Source organism: Xyrauchen texanus, chromosome 13 (genome assembly GCF_025860055.1).
Source record: "Xyrauchen texanus isolate HMW12.3.18 chromosome 13, RBS_HiC_50CHRs, whole genome shotgun sequence".
Lineage (NCBI taxonomy): Eukaryota > Metazoa > Chordata > Actinopteri > Cypriniformes > Catostomidae > Xyrauchen > Xyrauchen texanus.
The window spans coordinates 27,013,324-27,038,902 of NC_068288.1; the positions used below are offsets into that span (position 1 = coordinate 27,013,324).

General features: G+C 42.9%; 1 protein-coding gene across 1 annotated transcript in view; it reads right to left on the reverse strand.

Moving 5' to 3' along the window:
- LOC127653989 (tetraspanin-1) overlaps nucleotides 1–25,579 on the reverse strand; it is a 44,656-nt gene that overhangs the window by 12,234 nt on the left and 6,843 nt on the right. The window contains exons 3-6 of the mRNA XM_052140892.1: nucleotides 23,857–23,875; nucleotides 23,627–23,689; nucleotides 13,362–13,568; nucleotides 13,162–13,236 (exon numbers count right to left, since the gene is read on the reverse strand). Of these exons, the coding sequence (XP_051996852.1) occupies nucleotides 13,162–13,236; nucleotides 13,362–13,568; nucleotides 23,627–23,689; nucleotides 23,857–23,875 (364 nt within the window). The remainder of the gene's footprint in view (nucleotides 1–13,161; nucleotides 13,237–13,361; nucleotides 13,569–23,626; nucleotides 23,690–23,856; nucleotides 23,876–25,579) is intronic.

The following is a 25,579-nucleotide window of genomic DNA, read 5'->3' on the forward strand; positions in this document are numbered from 1 at the left end:
TGACCGTCCAAGAGCCAGTGCCAGTAGCGTGACCGTCCAGAGCCAGTGCCAGTAGCGTGACGTCCAAGAGCCAGTGCCAGAAGCCTTGACCGTCCAAGAGCCAGTGCCAGTAGCCATGACCGTCCAAGAGCCAGTGCCAGTGCCAATGGCCGTGACCGTCCAAGAGCCAGCGCCTCTCGAGCCCCCTAGGGTTCCGCCTCCCAAGTCTCTCAAGTCTCTCGAGTCTTCCAGGGCTCCTCCTCCCGAGCTTTCCAGAGCTCGCCTTCCGAGTTTCCCGAGCTTTCCAGAGCTCCGCCTTCCGAGTTTCCCGAGCTTTCCAGAGCTCCGCCTTCCGAGCTTTCCAGGGCTCCGCCTTCCGAGTTTCCCGAGCTTTCCAGAGCTCCGCCTTCCGAGTTTCCCGAGCTTTCTGGAGCTCCGCCTTCCGAGTTTCCCGAGCTTTCCAGAGCTCCGCCTCCCGAGCTTTCCAGAGCTCCACCTCTCAAGCCTCTCGAGCCTTCCAGGGCTCCGTCTCTCAAGCCTCCCGAGCTTTCCAGAGCTCCGTCCTCCGAGCTTCCCAGAGCTCCACCTCTCAAGCCTCTCGAGCCTCCCAGGCTCCGCCTCTCAAGCCTCTCGAGCCTCCTAGGGCTCCGCCTCTCAAGTCTCTCGAGTCTTCCAGGGCTCCGTCTCTCAAGCCTCCCGAGCTTTCCAGAGCTCCGCCCTCCGAGCTTCCCAGAGCTCCACCTCTTAAGCCTCTCGAGCCTTCCGGGGCTCCGCCTCTCAAGCCTCTCGAGCCTTCCAGGGCTCCGCCTCTCGAGCCTCCCAGGGCTCCGCCCCTCAAGCCTCTCGAGCATCCCAGGGCTCCGCCCCTCAAGCCTCTCGAGCCTTCCAGGGCTTCGCCTCTCGAGCCTCCCAGGGCTCCGCCTCTCAAGCCTCTCGAGCCTCCCAGGGCTCCGCCCCTCAAGCCTCTCGAGCCTTCCAGGGCTCCGCCTCTCAAGCCTCTCGAGCCTCCCAGGGCTCCGCCTCTCAAGCCTCTCGAGCCTCCCAGGGCTCCGCCTCTCAAGCCTCTCGAGCCTCCCAGGGCTCCGCCCCTCAAGCCTCTCGAGCCTTCCAGGGCTGCACCCCTCAAGCCTCTCGAGCCTTCCAGGGCTCAGCCTCTCGAGCCTTCCAGGGCTCCGCCCCTCAAGCCTCTCGAGCCTTCCAGGGCACCGCCCCTCAAGCCTCTCGAGCCTTCCAGGGCTCCGCCTCTCAAGCCTCTCGAGCCTTCCAGGGCTCCGCCTCTCAAGCCCCTCGAGCTTCCCAGGGCTCCACCCTTCAAGCCTCTCGAGCCATCCACGGCTCTGCCTTCCGAGCCTCCTCCAGAGCCTCCTACGGTTCCGCCTCCCGAGCCTTCTGCGGCTCCGCCTCCAGAGCCTCCTGTGGCTCCGTCTCCTGAGCCTTCCTCAGCTCCGTCCCCGGAGCCTTCCAGGCCTCCGCCTCAAGAACTGCCTACGGCGCCACCGCCCTCAGCTCCGCCTCCTGAGCCTCCAGAGCCTCCCTCTGCTCCGCCTCCTGAGCCTCCAGAGCCTCCCTCTGCTCCGCCTCCTGAGCTTTCCAGGGCTTCGCCCCCCCGAGCCTCCGACGGCTCCGCCTCCAGAGCCTCCAGAGCCTTCTAGGGCTCCGCCTCTAGAGCATCCTACGGCGCCACCTCCCTCGGCTCCACCTCCAGAGCCCTCCAGGCCTCCGCCTCTAGAACCTCCTTCGGCTCCGCCTCCTGAGCCTCCCTCAGCTCCGCCTTCTGAGCCTTCTACGCCATCGCCTCCCCCGGCTCCACCTCCCGAGCCTCCCTCGGCTCCGCCTCCCGAGCCTTCCACGGCGCCGCCTCCCAAGCCTTCTACTGCTCCGCCCCCAGGGTCTCCTGCGGCCCTGCCTATGCCTCCTCTTGCGCCGCCACCCAAGTCTTCGACTGCCCGCCTCAGAGGTCCTCCTTGGCTCCGCCTCACGCGGCTCCGCCAGCTCCCCAGTGGCCACACCTCCCAGGTTCCCTGAACCAGCCCTTGCCCTGTGGTCATCTCCCAGGTCCCCTGAACCGGCCATTGGCCCACGACCACCTCCCAGGCCACGAAGCCGGCCTCTATCCTGTGGCCTCCTCCCAGGCCTCCTGACCCGGTCCCTGTCTTGTGGCCTCCTCCCAGGGCTTCTGACCCTGTTCCCGTCCTGTGGCCTCCACCCAGGCCTCCTGCCCCTGTTCCCGTCCTGAGTCCTCTCTCCTGGCCTCCTGACCCAGTCCCTACCCAGTGGATGTCCACCAGGCCACCTGACCCTGGTCCCTTGACACACCCCCATAGACTGCTTGCCTGCCCTCTTGGCCTCCATGGTCTACCTGTCTACCCTCTCCACCTCCCTGGACTGCCTAATGGCCCCCGTGGACTGTCGCAGTGCCCCTTGTACCCCGTGAACTGTCTCTGTGTGTTTGCCCCTGGTGCCCTCATTTTGTTTTTTTCTTTGTGGGTCTTTTTTGTCTTTTGTGTTTTTTTTGTTGTTTTTGGATCGTCTGGTATCCGATCCTTAAGGGGGGCTATGTAACGATTACCCTGTCTTGTCTCACTGTTGCCCTCTTGTTTTCCATCTTGTCACTTTTGCACTTCTTAGTTTTCACTTTAGTCCCTTATTTAACTCCATAGTCCACCCTGTCTCGTTTCACTGTTGCCCTCTTGTTTACCATTGTTGTCACTTTTGCACTTCTTAGTTTTCACTTTAGTCCCTTATGTAATTCCATAGTCCTTGTTAGCGTTCGTGTTCACTGTTCATTGTTTACACCTGCCCTTGTTAATTTGCCTTTGGTTTCTGTTAATCACCTTGTTATCTTGTTTGAGTTCTGTTCTTTCATTGGCCACCTATCCCATGTTTGTGTATTTATACCCGTGTCTTTGTTCTGTCTTTGTCTATCGTCGTTTGATGTTAAACCTGGTGTGTCTTTCCCTTTCGAGTTCCCAGTTCATGTCTACCTTGATCTGCTTACCCAGTTTATGTTTCTTTTCCCCATCGTGGGTTGTTACTTTGTGTTTTGCCCTGTTTAGTCATTCAAATAAAGTTCAACTGCGTTTGGATCCGCATCTCCTCGTCTGCCTCGTTAATCAAGCGTAACAGTATGTCAACTGGACGACCTGCCTCACAGGCCGTAACAAGGCATTTGAGGACGTTTCGGTCAGCCTTTTCGACGGTTCTGTTGTCTTTGAATTTAGGATTTTTGGCCACTTCATATAGAGATGCAAATGTTTTAGCTTTGCTCTTATGTAGGGTTGCATGGATTGGGACCTCTGGTTTATCTTTGTCCTCAGGAACAATCATCCTTTTCACAACCTGCACTTTTTCTTGTCCTAGGTCTTTGGCAGAAAGTAATGAGCTTTGGATAGCCTCTTTGAATAACTCTACAAGCTGTTTTGATCGTGTAGCCTGATGTAGTGTAGTAGCTAGTCCGATATGTTTGGGTGTCCATTTTCTGCCGCGACTGACACAGTAAACCAGGTCCTGTGATATGCTCAGTACTCTTCTACGAAGAAGGTCTTCATTCTTTTCAGAATTGTCATTTTCAAGTGCCTCTTGACCACCAACGATTAGTCTCAGTAGCATATACAAACTATCTGGGACACATGCAATGGCGTCATCCTCACTTACAGAGAAACCTTTATGGCCTGGGGTTTCTATCAACTCTTGACAAATTTTCAGCGCTACATGTACAAGTGATAAGAAACTGTCATCTGTAGACACATATTGAGGCAATGTTTTCTCACTCTCATCCTCATCCATCATTTCCAACACTGCCGTATTTGTCACCGTATTTGTGTACTTTGTCGGAATTAGTATGGTTTTTCGCTCGGATGAACACCTATCAAGAGGTTGAAAAAAGTTGAAGATGTCACCCAGCTGTGACTGCAACTTTTCACAAAATGTTGCCTTTCTACTGCAGTAAGAGAGTGGAATTGTGGTTGATGATTTTTCACTGAGTACCTTATACTGTTCCCAGACATCATCAAGAAGAAGTACATGTCCTTTATCTGCTGCCCCTTGCAGCTCTTTGCATAGCTATGTCATCGCAAGGTCTGGGTAGACTGAGTTTTCAGAGTGTTCTTGTATTGCCTTCTTTGTCTTGTCCGTAGATCTGATGAATGCTCTTAAACATGTTAAGTGATATTTTGCCTCAGCTGCAATTAGATCAATCACTCCAGCCAGCCGAACATAAATGTTATGGTCTAAAGACGAAGCTTGAATAATTTGATCACTCAGTTTTGTTGTCATTACTGATCTCAATGGTTTCTTCAAAACATCTGTTTGGCAGAACAGGCATAAACTCCAATCTACTGGATCCATTTGCATTCGCAGTGAACACCTGCTACTGCAAGGTTGTGCTTGTGCAGTTTGTCTGCTGCTACCTGCATGTTCAGAACCCACTGTCTTTTGCAAACGTTCTAATTTGCTTTTGTCAGTGAAGTGTGAATAGCACATTTTATGCCATAAAATACTCTGGGCTGCAGCGGAGTCCAATACATCTTCAACACGATCAATCAAAACACTGTTCTTTGAGTCATTTAGATTTCTCCTGGTTCTGGCGGCATGCCTAGCTTTTTCCAATCCTTGGTCAGATGCATTACTAAGACTCCCCTTGTTGCTTAAACAAAAAAAGCAGACAATGCTGTAATCTACCGGTCTCAGGTTTGTTATTGGATCCATTTGAAGCTGAAAAGCAAAATCAAAGAAAAATAACATTAAATTTACTTTAGAAGATCTATATTATTTAGGGGTAATTGTGTTATGATATGTAGCCTATATTTGGAGCAAGGCACAGATTCACAGATGTTATGTTAGCACTCAAAACCTGTGATCACCATGAATCATCATACATTTATTCTACAATCTACACATCTTCTATACAGAATTCACACTCTATACAAATACCACAGCAGTACAAGTTTCACACCCTATTGTTATACTAAATTTACCCCATACAATAGCCTAACGTTACTGCCTACTCATCTGGAAGCAGCAGACATTCAGTGTAAAAGTAAAAATGACATAACATTATTTAATATTTGAATCACAGCTTAGGCTATAGGCTAGAGTTTTGACATCGACAGCCCAGTGCATCTTACCTCAAACTTGCGACTAGTTAACTTTCTAAAAGTGAATCGCTTCTCGGGTCAATATTAACACACTTTAAAAGATTATACCACTTTTTAATGCGTGATTGTGTAAAGGTGTTCACGAGATACCAACCTTTTGCGAACTTGCTTTCAATGTTGATCACTCCTTGTCATGGAGACGCGGTGTGCACAGAGGGGGAGGGGTGTGTGTATGTGAAATGAAATCTCAGACAACTTGCAATGGTGTTTTTCTTAGTTATTATGTAATATGGAATACATCACATATCACTGGGAACATTTAAGAGTGATATTGATTGAATATTTATGTCGGCCTTAAAGAATTACACAAATAATGCTTAATTTCACCTTAAAAGTTGGTATTTTGCATATATATATATACATAAAAAAGGCTGTGAGCCTCCATTATATCTTTGCTCTGACCCTTGACTATCGATCTAGAAACTTAATTTCCACATCCTCATTTCCATTCCTTTGCCTACTTACAAAAAAACTAGGGGAAAATGGTCCAACGACTGAGCAAGATAGGCAATTTGGCGGCCATTTTGATATGCAAATTAGAAGGTAAAAAACTAAAAATTTCGCATGGGTACCAGTTTTTTTGGACTCAGCACCCTTGAAATATTTAATGTAGGCCGGTTCCCGACTTGTACCCATAAATGCTCCTCACTTCTTATAGAAGGCCATTTTGCTGAAATCCATCTAGTCTATAACACTCATTAGCCTCCAATACCAGCTGTTGCAAGTTCGGATCCCGTTCGGAGCGGGTTGAGCAGGACCGGATACAGTGGTGCTTTGGCCCGGATGGGAGTGATGTTTAAGGGGGTGTAACAGGAGCCAGCTGATATGTGATAGCTTTGAGGTATGCACGACCGATGCTAGAGGCTGTTACCTTTAGCCAACACTTTAGAGCACCTGCCACCCATTTTGGCTTTAAATCCTGCTCGGAACGGGTTGAGCAGGACCGTTGGGACCATTGGCTTGAAAAAGAATAGTCTAAAAGTTGAAACTAGTTTCAAAAGTTTGGTGGTTATTGGTTGTACAAACATCACAGATGAAAAACAGTCAGCACAATTCAGAATAGTCTGAAGGTCTGTACTAAGTTTGGTGGATGTGGCTGGAAAGCTCTAAGAGGAGTTACAATTGATCATTTTGATCTTGGTTGATCTTGGAAAAACAGTTTACCAAGTCTAGAACTGCAGTGGGGGGTGTTTACACCTGGTTTCTTCATACGTTTTTTTACTGATCTGATTGCTATCTGATTAAATAAGCACATTCCATTTACACTTGGCCACATGAATGTGCCACAGCCTAACGGATAATAATCCGATCTTCGATTCCTGCGATATATTAAAATAGAATTATGCTAATGCCTGGCATGGGCAGTCAAGGAAAAGATGATTTCCATCATCTGTTTCTAATTTGGTATTATTTATTATTCAACATGAGCCACATGCAAATACTCGGTAACAGCTGTTACGTTTCAAATGTTCTTGATGCTGACATAGCACAGTTTGGGCGGAGTCTAGTTTACATATGTAGCTTGAACAGCCAGATGCATTTGCACATGATGTCCTGGTTACTTCCGTAACCTCCATTCCCTGATGGAGGGAACAAGACGTTGTGTCGATGAAGTGACACCTTCTGATCTTTGATAAAAGGCCAATCGGAATTGGCGAGTGGTATTTGCATGCCACTCCCCCATACATACAGGCATAAAGAAGCTGGCGTGCAGACCACTCTTTCAGGTTTTGTGCTGAGGAGCCGAAAGAGAAGATCCCGGCCATTTCAGCAGGTAGTCCAGCGTTATGGCAGGAGGGACACAACATCTCGCTCCCTCCATCAGGGAACGGAGGTTACGGAAGTAAACAGGACATTCCCTGTCTGTCACTCACTTGACGTTGTGTAGATCAAATGACACTAGGGGTCTCCTACAAAAATGCCACAATCAGCTGGACTGTGTTACTTGAACTGGCGGTGCGATATGGGCAGGAGGGCAGTCTTCCGAGAGAGTGCCTTAAGCTCAGCTGACTCTAAGGGCTTGAAGGGGCCCCTCGTAGGCCTTGCAGGACTACAGAGAGGTCCCATGAGGGAACGAGGCATGGTCTGGAGGGATTCAACCTCCTGGCACCTGATTATCAGGTCGTGCTTTCCTAAGGACTTACCGGCAAATGTGTCGTGGTGTGCAGCTATAGCGGCTACATACACCTTCAAGGTGGAGGAGGACAGCTGTCCCTCCAACCTCTCCTGCTGGAAGGAAAGCACCGACATGACTGCACATCTCTGGGGTCTTTGCGCCAGGAAGAACACCACTTAGCGAACAGATGCCACTTCAAGGCATACAGGCGCCTCGTAGAGGGGGCCCTAGCCTGTGTTGAGTGGTAAGCCACTTAGGTCTTCCATGTCCCATCCAGGGGCCAGACGTGGAGGTTCCAGAGGTCTGGTCGTGGGTGCCAGATGGTGCCCCGTCCCTGAGAAAGAAGGTCCTTCCTCAGTGGAATTTGCCAGGGAAGGGCTGATGTGAGGAGCGTGAGGTCCGAGAACCAAGGCTCATTGTGGGAAACGCATATTTGCGCAGTCCAGGGGGCCAGCTGTGTGACAGCACGTCTATACCGAGGGGGGCCTCGGTCATGGCGTACCAAAGCGGGCAGTGGGAGGATTGTGGGAGGTGAACAGGTCTACCTGTGCCTGCCCGAATCAACTCCAGATCTGCTGGACCACCTAAGGGTGGAGTCTCCACTCTCCCTTGTGGGTAACCTGTCATGACAGCTCGTACACTGTAGTGTTGAGGTCACCCGGGAGGTGAGTGGCTTGCTTGCGACATGAGGTGTTGCTGACTCCAGAGGAGGAGATGGCGGGCGAATTGTGACATAAGACGGGAGCATAATCCACCTCGACGTTGATCATGTTCTGTGTCTGAGCCAACACATGCTTGCCCTGGATCAATGGCCGGAACCTCCACAGGACAAGCAGTATTGCCAACAACTCGAGGCAGATGTAGCAGTGGGCCCATCCAGGAGCCGGCGGTTGCATGCACGTTGCATACAGTACCCCAGCCCGTCTTGGAGGCGTCGGTCATAACCACTACATGCCAGAAGACCTGTTCTAGGGGAAAACCTACCCGTAGAAATGTGAGGTCGTTCCAAGAGCTGAAAAGGCGGTGACAGATTAGCGTGATGGTCCTGTGGCGCCATGCCCTTCTTGGGACTTGAGTCTGGAGCCAGTGCTGTTGCGGTCTCATATGCATCAACCCGAGCAGTGTGGCCACTGCTAAGGATGCCATATACCCCAGGAGCCTCTGAAACTGTTTCAGTTGAACCTTCTGTCTGAATGCCTTCAAACAGGTCAGCATGCTCATTCCTGACTGGGCATGCTCATTGAAGCCTCAACGCGCTCAACAAGCCACATGATAAAATGTACGTATTGACTCTCAGATGCAAAGGCAACTGAGATTTGTCCTCTGCCACCCGGATTGAGGTAAGTCACTATGCCACAACGAGGACCTAGAGCGCATTGGGAATTGGGCATGTCAAATTGGGGAGAAATGGGGAGAAAATCAGGGTTATTCCACCAAATATTGATTTCTGAACTCTTCCTAAGTTAACACATTAGTAAAATGAATATGAGCTTGCTTTCTTTGCAATATTTGAGGTCTGAAAACACTGCTTCTTTTTTGTTATTTTGACCAGTTGTCATTTTCTGAGAATAAATGCTCTAAATTACATTTTGATTTGGAATTTTGTAGAAATGTTGTCAGTACTTTATATAATAAAAAAAAAAAAAAAAACATTTTACTCAAACACATACCTATAAATAGTAAATTCAGAGATACTGATAATTTTGCATTGGTCTCTTAATTATTTCCAGAGCTGTATACATATATATATATATATATATATATATATATATATATATACAACAGTTAGTTCCGGTTCTCAAATCACTCCGCTTGTGTCCATGCCATTCTAAACTAAGGTGTTAGAGCAGTATATATCTGTTAGGAGTTACTGTCTTTATTTTTGAAATTACATATGTTAGCCAGCAGGTGGTGGCAAAAGATCATTTTTGTGTGTAATGAGCCAGTTGGTGACGTAAAGTGAATCCGTATGTCATTGTTTACATAGAACAGCACTCAGTGATCACTCATATTACCACTACATTACTTAAGCTTGGACATTGTTTTAAATGGCTTTAAATGAACAATTTCAGTATTAAGGCTCATTGCAGCTGAGAGACACAACGGACTGTTTGATTACAGAACTCGAGGCGCTAACCGAGTTTCCACATTGGAAACACACTGTTTAAAAATGGTGGAGGACATCGCTGTTTCTAAAGTGATCGACTCTTGCATGGCTACCACGAAATAGGGAGAAATACCCCCGCTTGGATGCTATTTTTCAGCTGAGAAAGCTTACCTACAGAACTCTGACAGCGACAACAGGTGATCACACATGCTCCGTCTCTCCCTCTCTCTATCTCACACACACACACACACACACACACACACACACACACACACACACACACACACACACATGTTGTGTTTCCATGTTTTATGGGGACATTCCATAGACATAATGGTTTTTATACTGTACAAACTTTATATTCTATCCCCTAAACCTAACCCTACCCCTAAACCTAACCCTCACAGAAAACATTCTGCATTTTTACATTTTCAAAAAACATAATTTAGTATGATTTATAAGCTGTTTTCCTCATGGGGACCGACAAAATGTCCCCACAAGGTCAAAAATTTCGGGTTTTACTATCCTTATGGGGACATTTGGTCCCCACAAAGTGATAAATACATGCTCACACACACACACACACACACACACACACACACACACACACACACACACACACACACCCATCAAACTATCCTTGTTTATCCAATAACTTGTTAGAAACAGCACAAGCCATGATACTATTTCTGAAGTGAACTTTTTGAATCACTAATGGAGGTTTGGATGTATCATTTGTTTTGAACCAGCAATGGCAGATTCTGATCCGTAGTGTAAGAATGTAGTTCAAATGCGTTTTTATGACCTTATTCGTTTTTTCCATTTTTTTTTTATTTACTTGTTCATTGAACTGTTGATATAAGCAATATTACACTCGCAATCATACTATATGGCCCTAAATCAGCACTGCTGTAATTACCTACGGCACTCGGCCTGCGGCCGAATCACAACAGTGCGGATGTAGGACCATATAGCCCTCTTGCTCATGTGATATTACTTAAATATATATATTTGTAATACTAATAATAATCTTTAATTTAAATGGTAGCACTGTTATTTCCAAATGCCAGGACATCAGCATCCCTAAATGAAATCAAAATAATATGGAATAGGCATGATTAGATATTAGATCACACAATCAAAAACTGTGTTACCCACTGAACATTAAAACATTTAATTGCCAACATGATTGGCTTATTCTTAATCTACAGTATTTTACATATACAGGTGAAACTCGAAAAATTAGAATATCGTGCAAAAGTTCATTAATTTCAGTAATTCAACTTAAAAGGTGAAACTAATATATTATATAGACTCATTACAAGCAAAGTAAGATATTTCAAACCTTTATTTGATATAATTTTGATGATTATGGCTTACAGCTTATGAAAACCCCAAATTCAGAATCTCAGAAAATTTGAATATTACATGAAATCAATAAAAAAAAAAGGATTTTAAATACAGAAATGTTGGCCCTCTGAAAAGTATAATCATGCATATGTACTCAGTACTTGGTTTGGGCCCCTTTTGCATTAATTACTGCCTCAATGCGGCGTGGCATGGATGCTATCAGCCTGTGGCACTGCTGAGGTGTTATGGAAGACCAAGATGCTTCAATAGCGGCCTTCAGCTCATCTGCATTGTTTGGTCTCATGTCTCTCATCTTTCTCTTGGCAATGCCACATAGATTCTCTATGGGGTTCAGGTCAGGCAAGTCTGCTGGCCAATCAAGCACAGTAATACCATGGTCATTGAACCAGGTTTTGGTACTTTTTGCAGTGTGGGCAGGTGCCAAGTCCTGCTGGAAAATGAAGTCAGCATCTCCATAAAGCTTGTCTGCTGAAGGAAGCATGAAGTGCTCTAAAATGTCCCGGTAGACGGCTGCGTTGACTCTGGACTTAATAAAGCACAGTGGACCAACACCAGCCGATGACATGGCTCCCCAAACCAATACAGACTGTGGAAACTTCACACTGGACTTCAAGCATCTTGGATTGTGTGCCTCTTCATTCTTCCTCCAGACTCTGGGACCTTGGTTTCCAAATGAGATGCAAAATTTGCTCTCATCAGAAAAGAGGACTTTGGACCACTGAGCAACAGACCAGTTCTTTTTTCTTTAGCCCAGGTAAGACGTTTGACATTTGAAGCCCATGTCCAGGACCCGTCTGTGTGTGGTGGCTCTTGATGCAGTAACTCCAGCCTCAGTCCACTCCTTGTGAAGCTCCCCACACATTTGAATGGCCTTTTCCTGACAATCCTCTCCAGGCTACGGTCATCCCTGCTGCTTGTGCACCTTTTTCTTCCACACTTTTCCCTTCCACTTAACTTTCTATTAATGTGCTTTGATACAGCACTTTGAGAACATCCAACTTCTTTTGCAATTACCTTTTGAGGCTTTCCCTCCAATGGGAATGATGGTTTTCTGCACAACTGTCAGGTCAGCAGTCTTCCCCATGATTGTGAATTCAACTGAACCAGACTGAGAGACCATTTAAAGGCTCAGGAATCCTTTGCAGGTGTTTAGCTGATTAGAGTGTGACACTTTGAGCCTACAATACTGAACCTTTTCACAATATTCTAATTTTCTGAGATTCTGAATTTGGGGTTTTCATAAGCTGTAAGCCATAATCATCAAAATTATATCAAATAAAGGCTTGAAATATCTTACTTTGCTTGTAATGAGTCTATATAATATATTAGTTTCACCTTTTAAGTTGAATTACTGAAATTAATGAACTTTTGCACGATATTCTAATTTTCGAGTTTCACCTGTAAATATAAACAGGCAATACTAATAAAATGCACATTGTGTGATTGTTGTGACTTTGCAAAGCATATTTCTTATCAAAACTTCAATGGGATAACTGTGCGTAGACTTACACATGAATTATTAAAAAAACTATTTTGTCTGTCATGATAATAAATGAATGTACGAATATGTGATTGTGACAAACAGCACATTAAATGGGTATTTGCATGCTTAATGTTCCCGCTAAAATTTCAGATGATTTATAATTCACAAGAATGTCATACACTTCTTTCCTGGTGTCCCTCCAACAGCATTAACCATCCTGGCTTGAAGTACAAAATGTTATCTAGATAGCTATATAAATGATGTTTCATGAACAAACTGATTCTCTGCTTGCATAAATGCCTAGAAGACCATTTTAAATTTCAATGGAGCAGAAAAATTACCAAGCAACACAAATATACAGTATATATATATATATATATATATATATGTATGTATATATATATATATATATATATATATATATATATATATATATATATATAGTATATACATATATATATAGTATCATATATGTGTATATCTATGTGGGTTTCTGATTTAAATGCATAATTGAAATTATCCATTCATATATGCATATAAATTAAATGAGACTGCTGCCTGTTAAATATTATTTTTTTTATTTGTTCTAAAAGGCCTTTACGTTTTTTTAATAAAATGCCATTATTCTCTTAACATATCCTCCATAATTCATTTAAAGTTGTTGTAATTATTATACATTACACAAAATGTGTGAAGATCTGTATGTAAATAGCCTGTTCTGCATACAAAATACCTAAATGTCAATATTGTAGTGCGATAAATTGCTCAAAGTGAGAGTGCTGGCATCATGCCTGAGGCAATCTGGGAGTTATTAAGTAGTTGAATGTGCTGGAGCCATTTGCACACACCCCTATCTTAATGATGGCCAGAGTATGATGTGAATTTACATGCAGCTAAAATGTCTGGGCGGGGGGTTGATCTGAGGTCAGTGGTTTAGAGTAAGACTCACTTGTGAAGTATAGAACAGGCCAACTATTGCAGCTCCAACCTCAGCGATGCAAATGACCAGGATAATGGAGAAGAACTGATTACACAGAGAAAAATATAGATGGAAACATAATATGAGAGAGGGGGGGCAAAACTTCAATCCAAAACAACAATGTTCATAAAGAATTTGACAGTGATCATAAATCACAAAATGAGTTTTACCGTTATAAGAAGACACTTGCTCTCTTTCTGAGCTCCACAGCACCCCAGCATTCCGAGCAGAATCATAACTAAGCCAATCACTATGCAGAAGACGGACACGTTGGGGTGACGCAGGTAATTGGGAGAGAATGGTATCAAAATCCGGATGAAGGAGCCCCCATCAACTGTCTCCCATATCCCTGTAACCGTCAGACACAGGCCCCCCAGCTGCCGAAACATTTTCCAGTATTCAGTTCAACAAGAAATGTCATTGCATTTCAAAATGAAGGTGATTTAGAAATGTTAACATGTTTAGCTGAGAAAACACTTTTTTTATTTTCTTGATGATTACTAAATAACTCATTTGATCTATTAATTATGAAATAAATGTAATAATTGATTGGGTCAGTGAGTGATTTGTGTAAAGTATCTCTGAAATATTTCCTTAAGCTGCCTTTGATGTCCATGTAATTTTTTACCAGTTTAAGAGTTAAAAACTGTGGAAAAACTAATCTTAATATTGTATTAGGTCAAAATGTATGCAGCATATCTATAGTTGTGTTCAGGGTTCTTTTTTTATTTTTGAACACAAACACAAATGTGAGAGATTTTCAGCAAAACAGATTGATTCAATTTAAATAAAAAGTCAAAAGGATCACGATTTTTGCATATGAACGGCATCAAGTAGTGTATGTCAAGTATGACAACGGTGTTTAAATTTAATAGGCTGATTTACTGCACTTTGTATCATTAAAAAAAACGATAGCACTCATACTTTAGTTCTGAAACATCATAATACCAAGTTATTACTATAACAAATGTCCAAGTTATTCTGGTATTAGCTCTAAATCACACAAAGCCATATGACTAGAAGGATGTATCAGTCATGTGGATTCCATATATTTTACTACTTTCCCATGATCTTCTCATTATGTTGTTCTTATCATTATGTTGTACAATAAGAGACCCTGCATGGATTTCCCATAATTGCCAGAGTGTACCTGAGGAATGTGCACTTTTCCTTAGAGGTAGGTCATTCAGCAATGGCAATGGCTCATTTTGAAACAAAAAGGTCTTTATAATGGCCACATGTGTGCAATATTACATGTTCAACTGGTCATTTTTGTCACTTTAAAGACTCATACAGACAATAGGTGTGGTAGTGGCACAGATCTCCTGGTGCATTAATGGACACATACAGTGCATTCAGAAAGCATTCAGACCCCTTAATATTTTCACATTTTGTTAGGTTGCAGCCATTTAATAAAATACTTTAATTTTTATTATTTTTTTCACATCAATCTACTATCCATACCCAATAATGACAAAGTAAAAAACATATTTTTGATAAGTTTGCAAATGCATTAAAAAGACTGAAATATCACATTGACAGTATTCAGTCCCTTTGCTACAACACTTGAAATTTATCTCAGGTGCATCCCATTTCTCTGGATCATTTTTTAGATGTTTCTACACTTTGATTTGAGTCCACATTTGGCTAATGGCTAATTCAATTGATTGGACATGATTTGGAAAGGCACACACCTGTCTTTTTAAGGTCTCACAGCTGGGAATGCATATCAAAGCAACAACAAAAAAAGCCATGAGATCATAGGAACTGGCTGCAGAGCTCAGAGACACGTTAAGGCACGAACCTGGAGAAGGGTGGGGGACTGGCCAGGGTTGAAGGAAAGCTAAAAGCAGCTAAATACAGAGATATCTTTAATGAAAACCTGGTCCAGAGTGCTCAGGACCTCAGACTGGGCAAAAGGTTCACATTCCAACAGGACAATGAGCCAAGAAAACACAAAAGTGTCTTAGGGACAACTCTGTGAATGTCCTTGAGTTGCCCAACCAGAGCCCAGACTTGAACCCAATCGAACATCTCTGGAGAGACCTGAAAATGGCTGTCCACCGATGGTCCCCATCCAACCTGATAGAGCTGCAGAGGATCTGCAGAGATGAATGGCAGAAAATCCCAAAATCCAGGTGTGCAAAGCTTGTCTCATCATCCCCATAAGATTTGAGGCTGTAATCGCTGCCAAAGGTGCTTCAACTATGTAATGATTTAAGGGTCTGAATACTTATGTCAATGTGATATTTCAGTTTTTTTATTTGAATAAATTTTCAAAGTTATTAAATCTGATTTTTGCTTTGTCATTATTGGGTATTGAGTGTAGAATAATGTGAAAATAATTATTTAAAGCATTTTAGCATAAGGCTACAACATAAAATGTGAAAAAAAATTAAGGGGTCTGAATACATTCTGAATACACTGTATATTCAGAGTCATATACAACTACATACAGTAGTTGGCTTGTTTATGTATGACCATTTAACCTTGTAAAGGAGATGAATTTGCATGGCCCTTCCTTTTCCTAATTTTCCAGAAAATCTGATATTGCTAATGCAGAATGATAATGGGTGTCGCGGCAGATGCAGGTAGTCACACAAGCTGAATCTGTCTTTCTCTCTCTCTCTCTCTCTCTTAAACACACACACAGGGTTGGGAGGGTTACTTTTGAAATGTATTCCACTACATATTACAGAATACATGCTATAAAATGTAATTTGTAACATATTTTGTTAGATTACTCAAGGTCAGTAACATAATGTAAATAATTTGGATTACTACATCAGCATTGGTAGATTTTTTAAAACTTTTTTTGACTATAAAAACAAAAGCTGTGGCTCAGGTGGTAGAGCAGGTTAGCCACTAATTTCTGGGTTGGCGGTTTGATTCCTGGCCCACATGAATCCTCATGCCGAAGTATCCTTGGGCAAGACACTGAACAGGAGTGTCGCGAGAGTTTACATGTGATCAGCACAATTTGCAACATGGTCCAGGTGGTGCTTATGCGGTGGGAAATTAATACGTTAAAAGTTGATAAAACAATAAAATAGTGAGAAATATGTACTTATAGTGACATATAAAATGTTTTGCAGTGTGTTTGTGACACGGATGCCTGTGGGTCTCGCCGATTGATTCCGATTTCAGTTGAAACGTTTCTCCTCGTGTGAAAGCAAATCTCATAATTTTTTCTTAAAGAGCATAAGTGTTGATGAAATATCAATATTTAAGTGACGCTGAAGGCATTTTGTGCACAATCGTATGTGGGAGTAGTCTGATTAAGTGTATTTTGTCTTGTTTGATCAATAGGGGAGAAAAACGTGCTCTCTAGGCAGTATATGTGTGTATTTCTGAGTGGCGGTGAAGCATCAGAGTGAGGTTTATTTACTTATATTTGTTTCTAAATTGTTTATTCATTAAAAAGTGTATTTCCTGAAATGAATGTAGTAATGTTCCTGTAACTTTTTGTAAGTTTCTGTATTATGTTTTCTACTGAACACAGAAAGAGAGTGGTTCATCAAATGCTGTGTGTTGGTGTGTACATGTGCCAGTGTGATGATGAACGGTAAGTTTAATTTGTTTAATTAATTTCCAAAGTGGCACTAGCGTGTTTATTCAATACTGTGAGTGCTTAAATAACCAAATGTGTGTTGTGCTCAAATTGTATTAATTAGAATAGAAAAATGTAAAGTGTGAGTGCATATTTCTTTCTGATTTATATTATTTTGGTTAAATTGAAGCAGGCTTATGTGGTATGTCATGCATACAAATGTTATATTTATTTATTTATGTTTTTCTTTAGCAAAAGAGGCTGCTACCATTGTCTATGCTGACCGTTGTCTATTCCTTCTTTGTTCATTTGTTGTTTGTACAAAACCTCTCTTAATTCTGTAAGTTAATATAAGATACAGTCTGGAATAAAACAACCCCAAATTAAAATAATTTTATCCTGTGCCCTGTTGTTATTTATTCATATTACTGGGACACGTATGTATAAATATTTCCATCTGAAATGACTAAATATTCAATTAAACAAATGACAATAAAATGCAAAGTAATCTCTTCAGAAATCAAAATACTTTTTGAATGTAACTGTATTCTAAATACCAATTATTTAAATTGTAACTGTAGTGGTTACTGTAGTGGAATACAGTTACTTATATTTTGTATTTTAAATACATATTCATGTTCCTTGTATTTCGTTACTCCCCAACCCAGCACACACACACACACACATCCTTGTTTCTCCACTGACTTTTTAGAAAAAGCCCAAGCCGTCGTTACTAGTTCTAAAGTGGCGTTTTTGAATTAGTTACAGAGTCTTGTGCACAACTATAAATGACAGATCCAGAATGACGTGAGAAAGTAGTTCCTAGCGTTTCTTTTTTTAAAGACAGTCCTTAGTTTTTCCTCATTTTTTTATGTACTTATTTTTTGAACTGTTGCATAAAAGTAATATCACACTATGAATGTTCCAGATTCAATACAAGTTAAGCTCAAAGGTTAACACACATAGGTCAAAGGTCAAACTAATTTGTAAAACTGGAAATCACTTTACACAGATGAGGTTAGTAAGCAATTTTATCACACTAAAACAATGTTAAAATGTATGTTTAGGTCTTGTGGCTATACTTTTGAAACAGTGTGTATTTTGCCATTCATGAACTGTAAGCACATTGAGAATCAAGGTAAAAAAAAATATATTGTGAACCAACAATTATGGAATAAATGCTGTTGATTGAGATACATTTTAATTAAAACTGGAATATTCCTTTAATTGTCCTTTGTTACATTTTTTTAATTTAAATTATAATTCCACATCATGGTTGCTATCTCAATTCAAAGTCAGTCCAAATACACAATTGAACTGGAATGTAAGTCATTATCAATTCATTTCTGAATGGCACACAACTGTCTGACATCAAAAGGTCTAAGCTCCAGAGCACATTTTCCCATTTGTTGGTTGTTTGGGTTAATGAGCAGGTTGATGTCAGCATGCTAATTCATAGTTGATGCAATAACCATTTCTGAAATCACATATATTCTGTCAGACACAATCACGGATGTCAGAACAGTTCATATCCATCTCTGCTAGCAAGACAGCTGGACTTGAAACAGGGAATACTTCTTCTAAAAATATTATCTTTACTAGTAGAAATGGTCAAAGTACAAAATAAACAAGGAAAGCTGAGCTTCCACAAAACAGATAAACAAAATAGACACAAGGGTCAAAAAGTACGACAAGGATAACACTTAACTTGAGAGCTGGTAACTGGAGGCACAAGGTACATAGGCTCAAGACTGAACAACATTGCAAGAAACAAACAGACATATATAGGGCTAGATACAGGTGAAGGGAATGAGGGTTAATGAGCGGGGAGTAGAACAAGGTTAGGGTCATTGGTGCCATCTAAAGGAGTGGAGCATGGCACGTTAGACGAGTGCCCTCTGCTGGTCTGGAGGGGAAAGGCACCCCAAAGAGGAGATACCTTACAGGAGTCCCTCCCCTAGGAACGGCTCCTGACATTCTCCAGTCAGTTCCCAAGGGATCGGTGAATCTTGGCCATCAATGATACGAGGTACTGGGGCAGGCTTCCTAACAGGAGACAGAGTGGAGCAAACAACAGGTTTTAAGCATGAAAAATGAAAAGTGGGGTGAACCTTCATGGACCTGGGCAGACAGAGTCGATAGGAGACTGGGTTGATCTTCTTGAGGACCTTGAATGGGACAATGTAACGTGGGGCCAGCTTTCGGGATTCCACCCGCAGAGGAAGATCTTGGGTGGACAGCCATACTCTTTGCCCTGGGCGAATTGTGGGTCCCACCCTCCGGCGTCGGTTAGCCTGCCTCTGTTGTTGTCGGGAGGCTCTCAGTAATGCCGCACGTGCTCTTTGCCAAGAACGTCGGCACCGGCGGACCAGCTGTGTAGCAGCAGGAACTTCCACCTCTGGCTCCTGTCCAGGAAACAGGGGGTGGGAACCGTACAGACATTCAAAGGGGGACATACCTAGAGAAGAATGGAGGAGGGTGTTGTGTGCAAACTCGGCCCAGATTAATCGAGGGCTCCAAGCAGAGTGGTTGTCGGAGACCAAGCATCTTAATGTCCTTTCGATGTCTTGGTTGACTCTCTCTGTCTGGCCATTGGACTGGGGGTGGAAGTCGGAAGACAGGCTGATGGAAGAACTGACCAAACGCCTTCCAGAACTGTGACGTGAACTGTGGGCCAAAGCTGTAGATCCTGAAGACGTGCCTCATTAATAGTTCTGCTGTTTGGTTAGCTGTGGGGAGCTTAGGCAAAGGTAAGAGGTGACAAGTATTAGAGAATCTGTCCACCAATACCAGAATTACCGTATTTCCCTGGGACTGAGGTAAGCCCGTGATGAAATCCAAGGAGATGTGGGACCAAGGGCGTCTCGGGATGGGCAGTGGGTGTAGCAGGCCTTGAGAGTGGGTCTTGGGTTCCTTGTTCTGGGCACAGACGGGGCAAGCAGCGATGAAGTGCATTTTGGGCCACCAGAATTTCCTCTGGACAAGCTTGCAAGTCCTGGTAGTTCCCGGGTGTCCAGAAGGGAGGGTGGTATGAGCCCACTGCAAAACCTCAGAATGGAGATGGTTAGGAACAAAGAGGTGCCCTGAGGGCCATTACCTGGTCCTGGTTGCTGTAATTGGGCCCTCTTGACAGCTGTCTCGATGTCCCACTGGATGGGGACCACCACTCTGGAGATGGGGAGAAGGGTTCTGGTCAGGACTCCCCCTCTAGTGGCTCAAACAGTCTCGAGAGAGCATCCGGCTTGAGATTCTTGGAACTTGGTCGATAGGAAAGAGTGAAATTGAAACAGTTAAAAAAGAGGGACCAACGGGCTTGATGAGAATTCAACCTCTTTGCCTCCTGGATGTAAGTGAGGTTCCTGTGGTCTGTCCATATGAGGAAAGGGTGTTTGCCCCCCTCCAGCCAATGCCTCCACTCTTCCAATGCCATCTTAATGGCCAGCAGCTCCCTGTTCCCAATATCATAATTCCTTTGAGTAGGGGTAAGCCGATGAGAGAAGAAAGCACAAGGTTGAAGCTGTATTGTCACTCTTACTCCTCTGTGACAGGACAGCTCCACATTCGAGGCATCCACTTCCAAAACAAAAGGCATCTCTGGATAAGGGAGAGTAAGGACAGGGGCAGATGTGAAGAGTCGCTTCAGTTTATTGAAGGCCTGGTTAGCTCGGCTGGTCCACGCAAACTGTCCGGTTGACATCTTAGTTAGTGCAGCGAGAGGCTCTGCAATGGAACTGAAGTTTCTGATGAACCTCCTATAAAAATTGGAGAAGCCAAGTAAGCGCTGTACCTGCTTCACTGAAGTTGGACAAGGCCAATCCAAGACTGCCCGAATCTTGCCAGGATCCATCTGGAGACTGCCCTTGGACAAACAGAAGCCGAGGAATGAGACTGCCGGAACATGAAATTCACTCTTCTCCAGCTTCACAAAAATTTGATGCTTAAGCAACTGCATAAGGACCTGCTGAACATGCTGAACGTGTTCTTGGTAATTGTGGGAGAAAATGAGAATGTCATCCAGATAGACAAAAACAAATCTATTAAGCTTCTCTCTGAGGACATTAATAAAGGCCTGGAAGACAGGTCCAGGTGGTGCATTTACCAGGCCGAATGGCATTACCTGATATTCATAGTGGCCCGTCGGGGTGTTGAACGCTGTCTTCCACTCATCTCCCTCACGGATTCTAACTAAGTGATAAGCAATTCGAAGGTCTAGCTTGGTAAAGATGGTGGCACCCTGCAAGATCTCGAAAGCCGTGGACATGAGGGGAAGAGGGTACCGGTTCTTGATGGTTATACGGTTAAGACCTCAGAAGTCAATGCAGGGTCGGAGGCTGCCATCCTTCTTTTCAAAAAAGAAAAAACCGGCTCCTGCAGGTGAGGTAGAAGGGGGGATGACTTCGGTGGACAGAGTCTCGTGGGCAGAAGTGCAACTCCGCCTGGAGATATCTGGCGGAGGATCTGGGAATGCTCTTAGTAAATTGGGGGGTACAGCAGAAGGTGGAGTCTGAGGTACAGCAGTTGGTTCCCCAGGCTCTAATAACCCCTCGGGATCAGTCTATGTGTGGTTTGTGAGCGGTCAGCCATGGGAAGCCAAGAATTAGGGGTAGCTTAGGAGAGTGAATCAAAAGGAACTGTATCTGTTCCTGGTGTTGCCCCACCCTTAGCTGGAGAGGTGGGGTACATTGACTAACCTGTCCAGAACCCAGAGGACTGCCATCAACTGCCATAATGTTAAGGAGACTCTGTAGGGTTACAGGCTGAATAGAAAGTTTCTTGGCCAACTAAAAATCTATTAAACTCCCGGTGGCCCCAGAGTATACAAAGGCACAGACTTGGTGATGCTGAACGCCGTGGGTAAGGGAGGCATGGATGGTCAAACCAGAGGAAGCAGAGTAGGGGATGGTTCCTATTCTCACCCTGGCTCCACTCCTCCTGGACGTAAGTTGGCTTTTCTCGACAACTCAGGACATACAAGGCGAAAGTGGCCTGGCTTGCCACAATAGAGACACCATCTGTCCCTCATCTGTTGGTCGCGTTTGGCTTGGGATATCCTAGTTCTATCCAGCTGTATGGGTTCCTCGGGGTCGCTAGGGGATGAAGGCAGTTTGATAGGACTGGCGGTCTCCAGCAATCTGATCTCCTGCTGTCGCTCCTGTTGGCATTCTCTGAGGCAGTGGTCAACACGGATGGCCACGTCAATAAGGGATTCAAGATCAGGGGCAGGGTCTCGGAAAGCAAGCTCGTCCTTGATCTCAGGGGACAAGGCATGGTGAAAAGTAGCTCTCAGGGATTGTTGATCCCACCCACTCTCTGTGGCAAGGGTGCGAAACTCAATGGCAAACTCTGCTGCACTCTGGGTACCTTGAGAGAGGTGAAGCAGGCGACGATCCACATCTCCCCTACTAGCTGGGTGAAGGGAAACTCTCTTCATCTCAGAAATAAAGTCTTGACTATTGATTGTTAGTGGGGATTTCTGGTCCTACAGGGCTGAGGCCCAGTCCAATGCCTTGCCTGTGAGAAGGGTTATGATGTAGGCCACTCTACTACTTTCCAGGGTACACTGAGTAATGAAACCTCTACACCTTTATTGGCCATTATTTCCAGTCAAGCTGTAATTTTTCCATATGCAAGAAGTGTGAATATATAATTGTGTGCATTATGGAGATGTAAATGTTAGCAATGAAATTAGCTTTAGCAAGACAAATAAGGAGTGTAAAAATAAAATACAAATTTAATTTCCATCACCTATTTTACCACAGAATTCAATTAGACACAACAGAGAAATTGGTATGTTATTGAAATGATACTGCTGTGGAAATTTTCATGACTTTCAGAGAAAAAATTACAAAAAGGACATAAATCTAGAAGTAAACAAATAGAAAAATAGTGAAAATAGAAAAATGTCCAAAGTACTAAAAACGCCTTAAATTGAAAAGAATACCATGCAAAATCATCACTATTTGTAACACATTTGTGACATAATTTTTCCACATATAACTTAATCACTTCTGTTATTATTATGTGGCACACAGCGTTACCAGCCCCATGAATGTGTTCCATAACCATAATGTATTCGGCAAGCACATACTTCATTTTCCATAGCAATTTTTAAAAATTAAGCTTGTAATATTTAAAATTGTAATACCAAAAGTCAAATTAGTTTATCTTTTGTTGTCCGACTCTTGTTCTTAAATCACAACATAAGTCTCACTGATTGACAGACTTATTTGTTAATGTTGAACTCTAACAAAAAGCACATTAGCCACAGAAAACCCATCACAAGGCTAATTTTTAGTTTTTAATTGGCATGGAATTAAATGTTTGCTGACAACCTTAACCTCGTATATGGAAGCCCATTTTATGCCAGTTTTGTGTTCTACAGGGTTGCAACAACCAATCATGATAAAATCTATTTTCAAACTAACAATATACTGCATAAGCCACCAAATGACCAAATGCATTCACATAATGTCAAACACTTGCAGGCATTAGCTCTCAAACAAAGTGACAAAATCAGTGCACTATGAATAATAATGAGATGAAAATTGTTGCATGTGAGCAAGTGTGGCTGCCTTAGTCCCATTCACACTTAATGTAATAATCAAGATTTCGCCATTGAACAATGAAATATTTTCAAATGGATCCCTCTGTTATTTGCATTAGTTCAATTTATGTGTGTACCCTGTGTGTGTGTGTGAACATTTGTAAAGAGGAGGGGGTGAATAATTTGTTGCCCATTCAAAGGCAGACTGAAGCTATATCATTATTTACCACCCCACATAAAAGTCTCAGTCAATAAATAAAGAAATGCAATTATTCTTCTAAACACTCCTCTCCCTGGTCTCAAATGCATACAGTTAATGAGAAGAAAAAATATATACTCACAAAGATAAGCAAGTTGAACACAACCATCATAACTTTGACAAATGTGTAGCTGCCCATTTTAATCTGCAATAAAGCAATAAAGATAAATCACTTTTGCATATATTTATTATTTCTCTAACACACACATGCATGCACATTTATATACACACATAATGTGTTTGTGAGCGACTCCCTATTACTAGAATCCATTCAAATTAAATTATATTTTTTGTGCCTTAAAAGAGACCCACCTTATTTTGAGCCAAAGTGCTGTAACAGAGGTAAATGCAGTTGAGTGAGTCGTTATGTGATAGAGGATCGTTGAGTGATAGATGGAGAGTAAGAGAGAGAGGGAGTATGAGAGAGAGTGATTGGTGGTGCAAAAATTTTATAAATGAGAAGCAGAGATCAGAGAAGAGGAGGGATGCTTACAGGTGAGATGGGTGTGGTTAGGGTATAATATGGCTGGTCAGAGTAGTTGAAGTAACGTGTGTCATGTGAATGGCATTGCCCTGCAGTCAGAGCAGTTTCGGCGGTGGATTACCTTCATGATATCACTTCATTAAGTATAAGGTCAAATACAGTATCTCCTTCAAACATCTAGAATTGATTACATAGAAAAATCACTGTTTCTGAATAGTAATGATTACCTCAAGTCATTTGAAAGGTACTTAGGATACAATCCATAAATGTAATAAATAATTGTAAAAGATTTTTATGATTTAGTTATAAAAAATAAAGTGTTCTCTAACAATCCAAGGTCAGAGTGTCCAGAGACAAATGGTCAAGAGGAAAAGTAGGATAGTTGCCTTCATGGCTGAATGGTCACTTTTATTACCTGACAAATACTTACATGTGGTACATATCCCTTACTTTCCTTTGTGTGCTTTCCGTTTGCTTTCCTTTGTTCTTTTGTCCTCAAGCACCTATTTATGCCAACAGAGGGCAGTGTTGTAGTGTTAAGGCTCAACTCAGCTCAGAAGGCTTCATTAGTTCACCATTGTGGTATCTCTAGATGCTTGGAGATGATTGATGGTCCCTCAGTGGAGGGGAATGTCTTTCTTTGTCCAGTTTTCTCCATACAAAAACAAAACAAAGAGATAATAAAATCACCTCAAATGCTTTGGAATATCAGGTTGTGTCTTGCAGCTTTCTTGAGCACTGGAACAACCTCTTCTTTATTAGGTATATCCAATATGCTGCTTATGCTCCTTCTCCATGTTGTTGTTTTTTTTTTCTTTTTCTTGCAAGGCAGCACTAGAAGGGTATAAGTGCACTACTAGTACATTATTAAATCCATTTACCATCATTCATTGCTACTGTATCTCCTTCGTCTTCATCTTTATCTCTTAGGGATACTGTATTGGGAAGAACTTGACTCTCTCTTATTGAGTCTTATAGTTCTATGGGTCCTATAGATTATTTATTGGTAACGCCTGCTCGCTCGCACTTTACTTGTATTCTGCCTATATACCCATTTCTTTCTTTCTTTCTTTCTTTCTTTCTTTTCTTTCTTTCTTTCTTTCTTTCTTTCTTTCTTTCTTTCTTTCTTCATGGTCAGTATTATTTGACATATTATTCATCGCACATCTATGACTGGGACCCTGCAGGTGAGAAACCACATAAAGAAAAAAAAATTATAGATTGCCTGGTGCCACCTTGCCAGAGTTAAACACATATCAGCACCAGCCCTCTACGTAATATCACTTTAATGGTCCTATTGTGAGTTATGACTGCTCTCCAATCACATCATTAACCCACCCAGTCCTTAATCTCACCAAGAAGAGCACCTGTCAGGCATCGTTCAAAATTAAAGCAGTTAAAAACTTCCACAAATATTCATGCGTTTAATGGGAAAAGGAAAAAATATTAGGAGAAATTATATTTTTCATCATATCTAAGGCAAGCGATATGAGAATTGGCTACACCGGCAAAGCCAGTAAAACATGGACAGCAGTAATGAGGTTGGCTAGA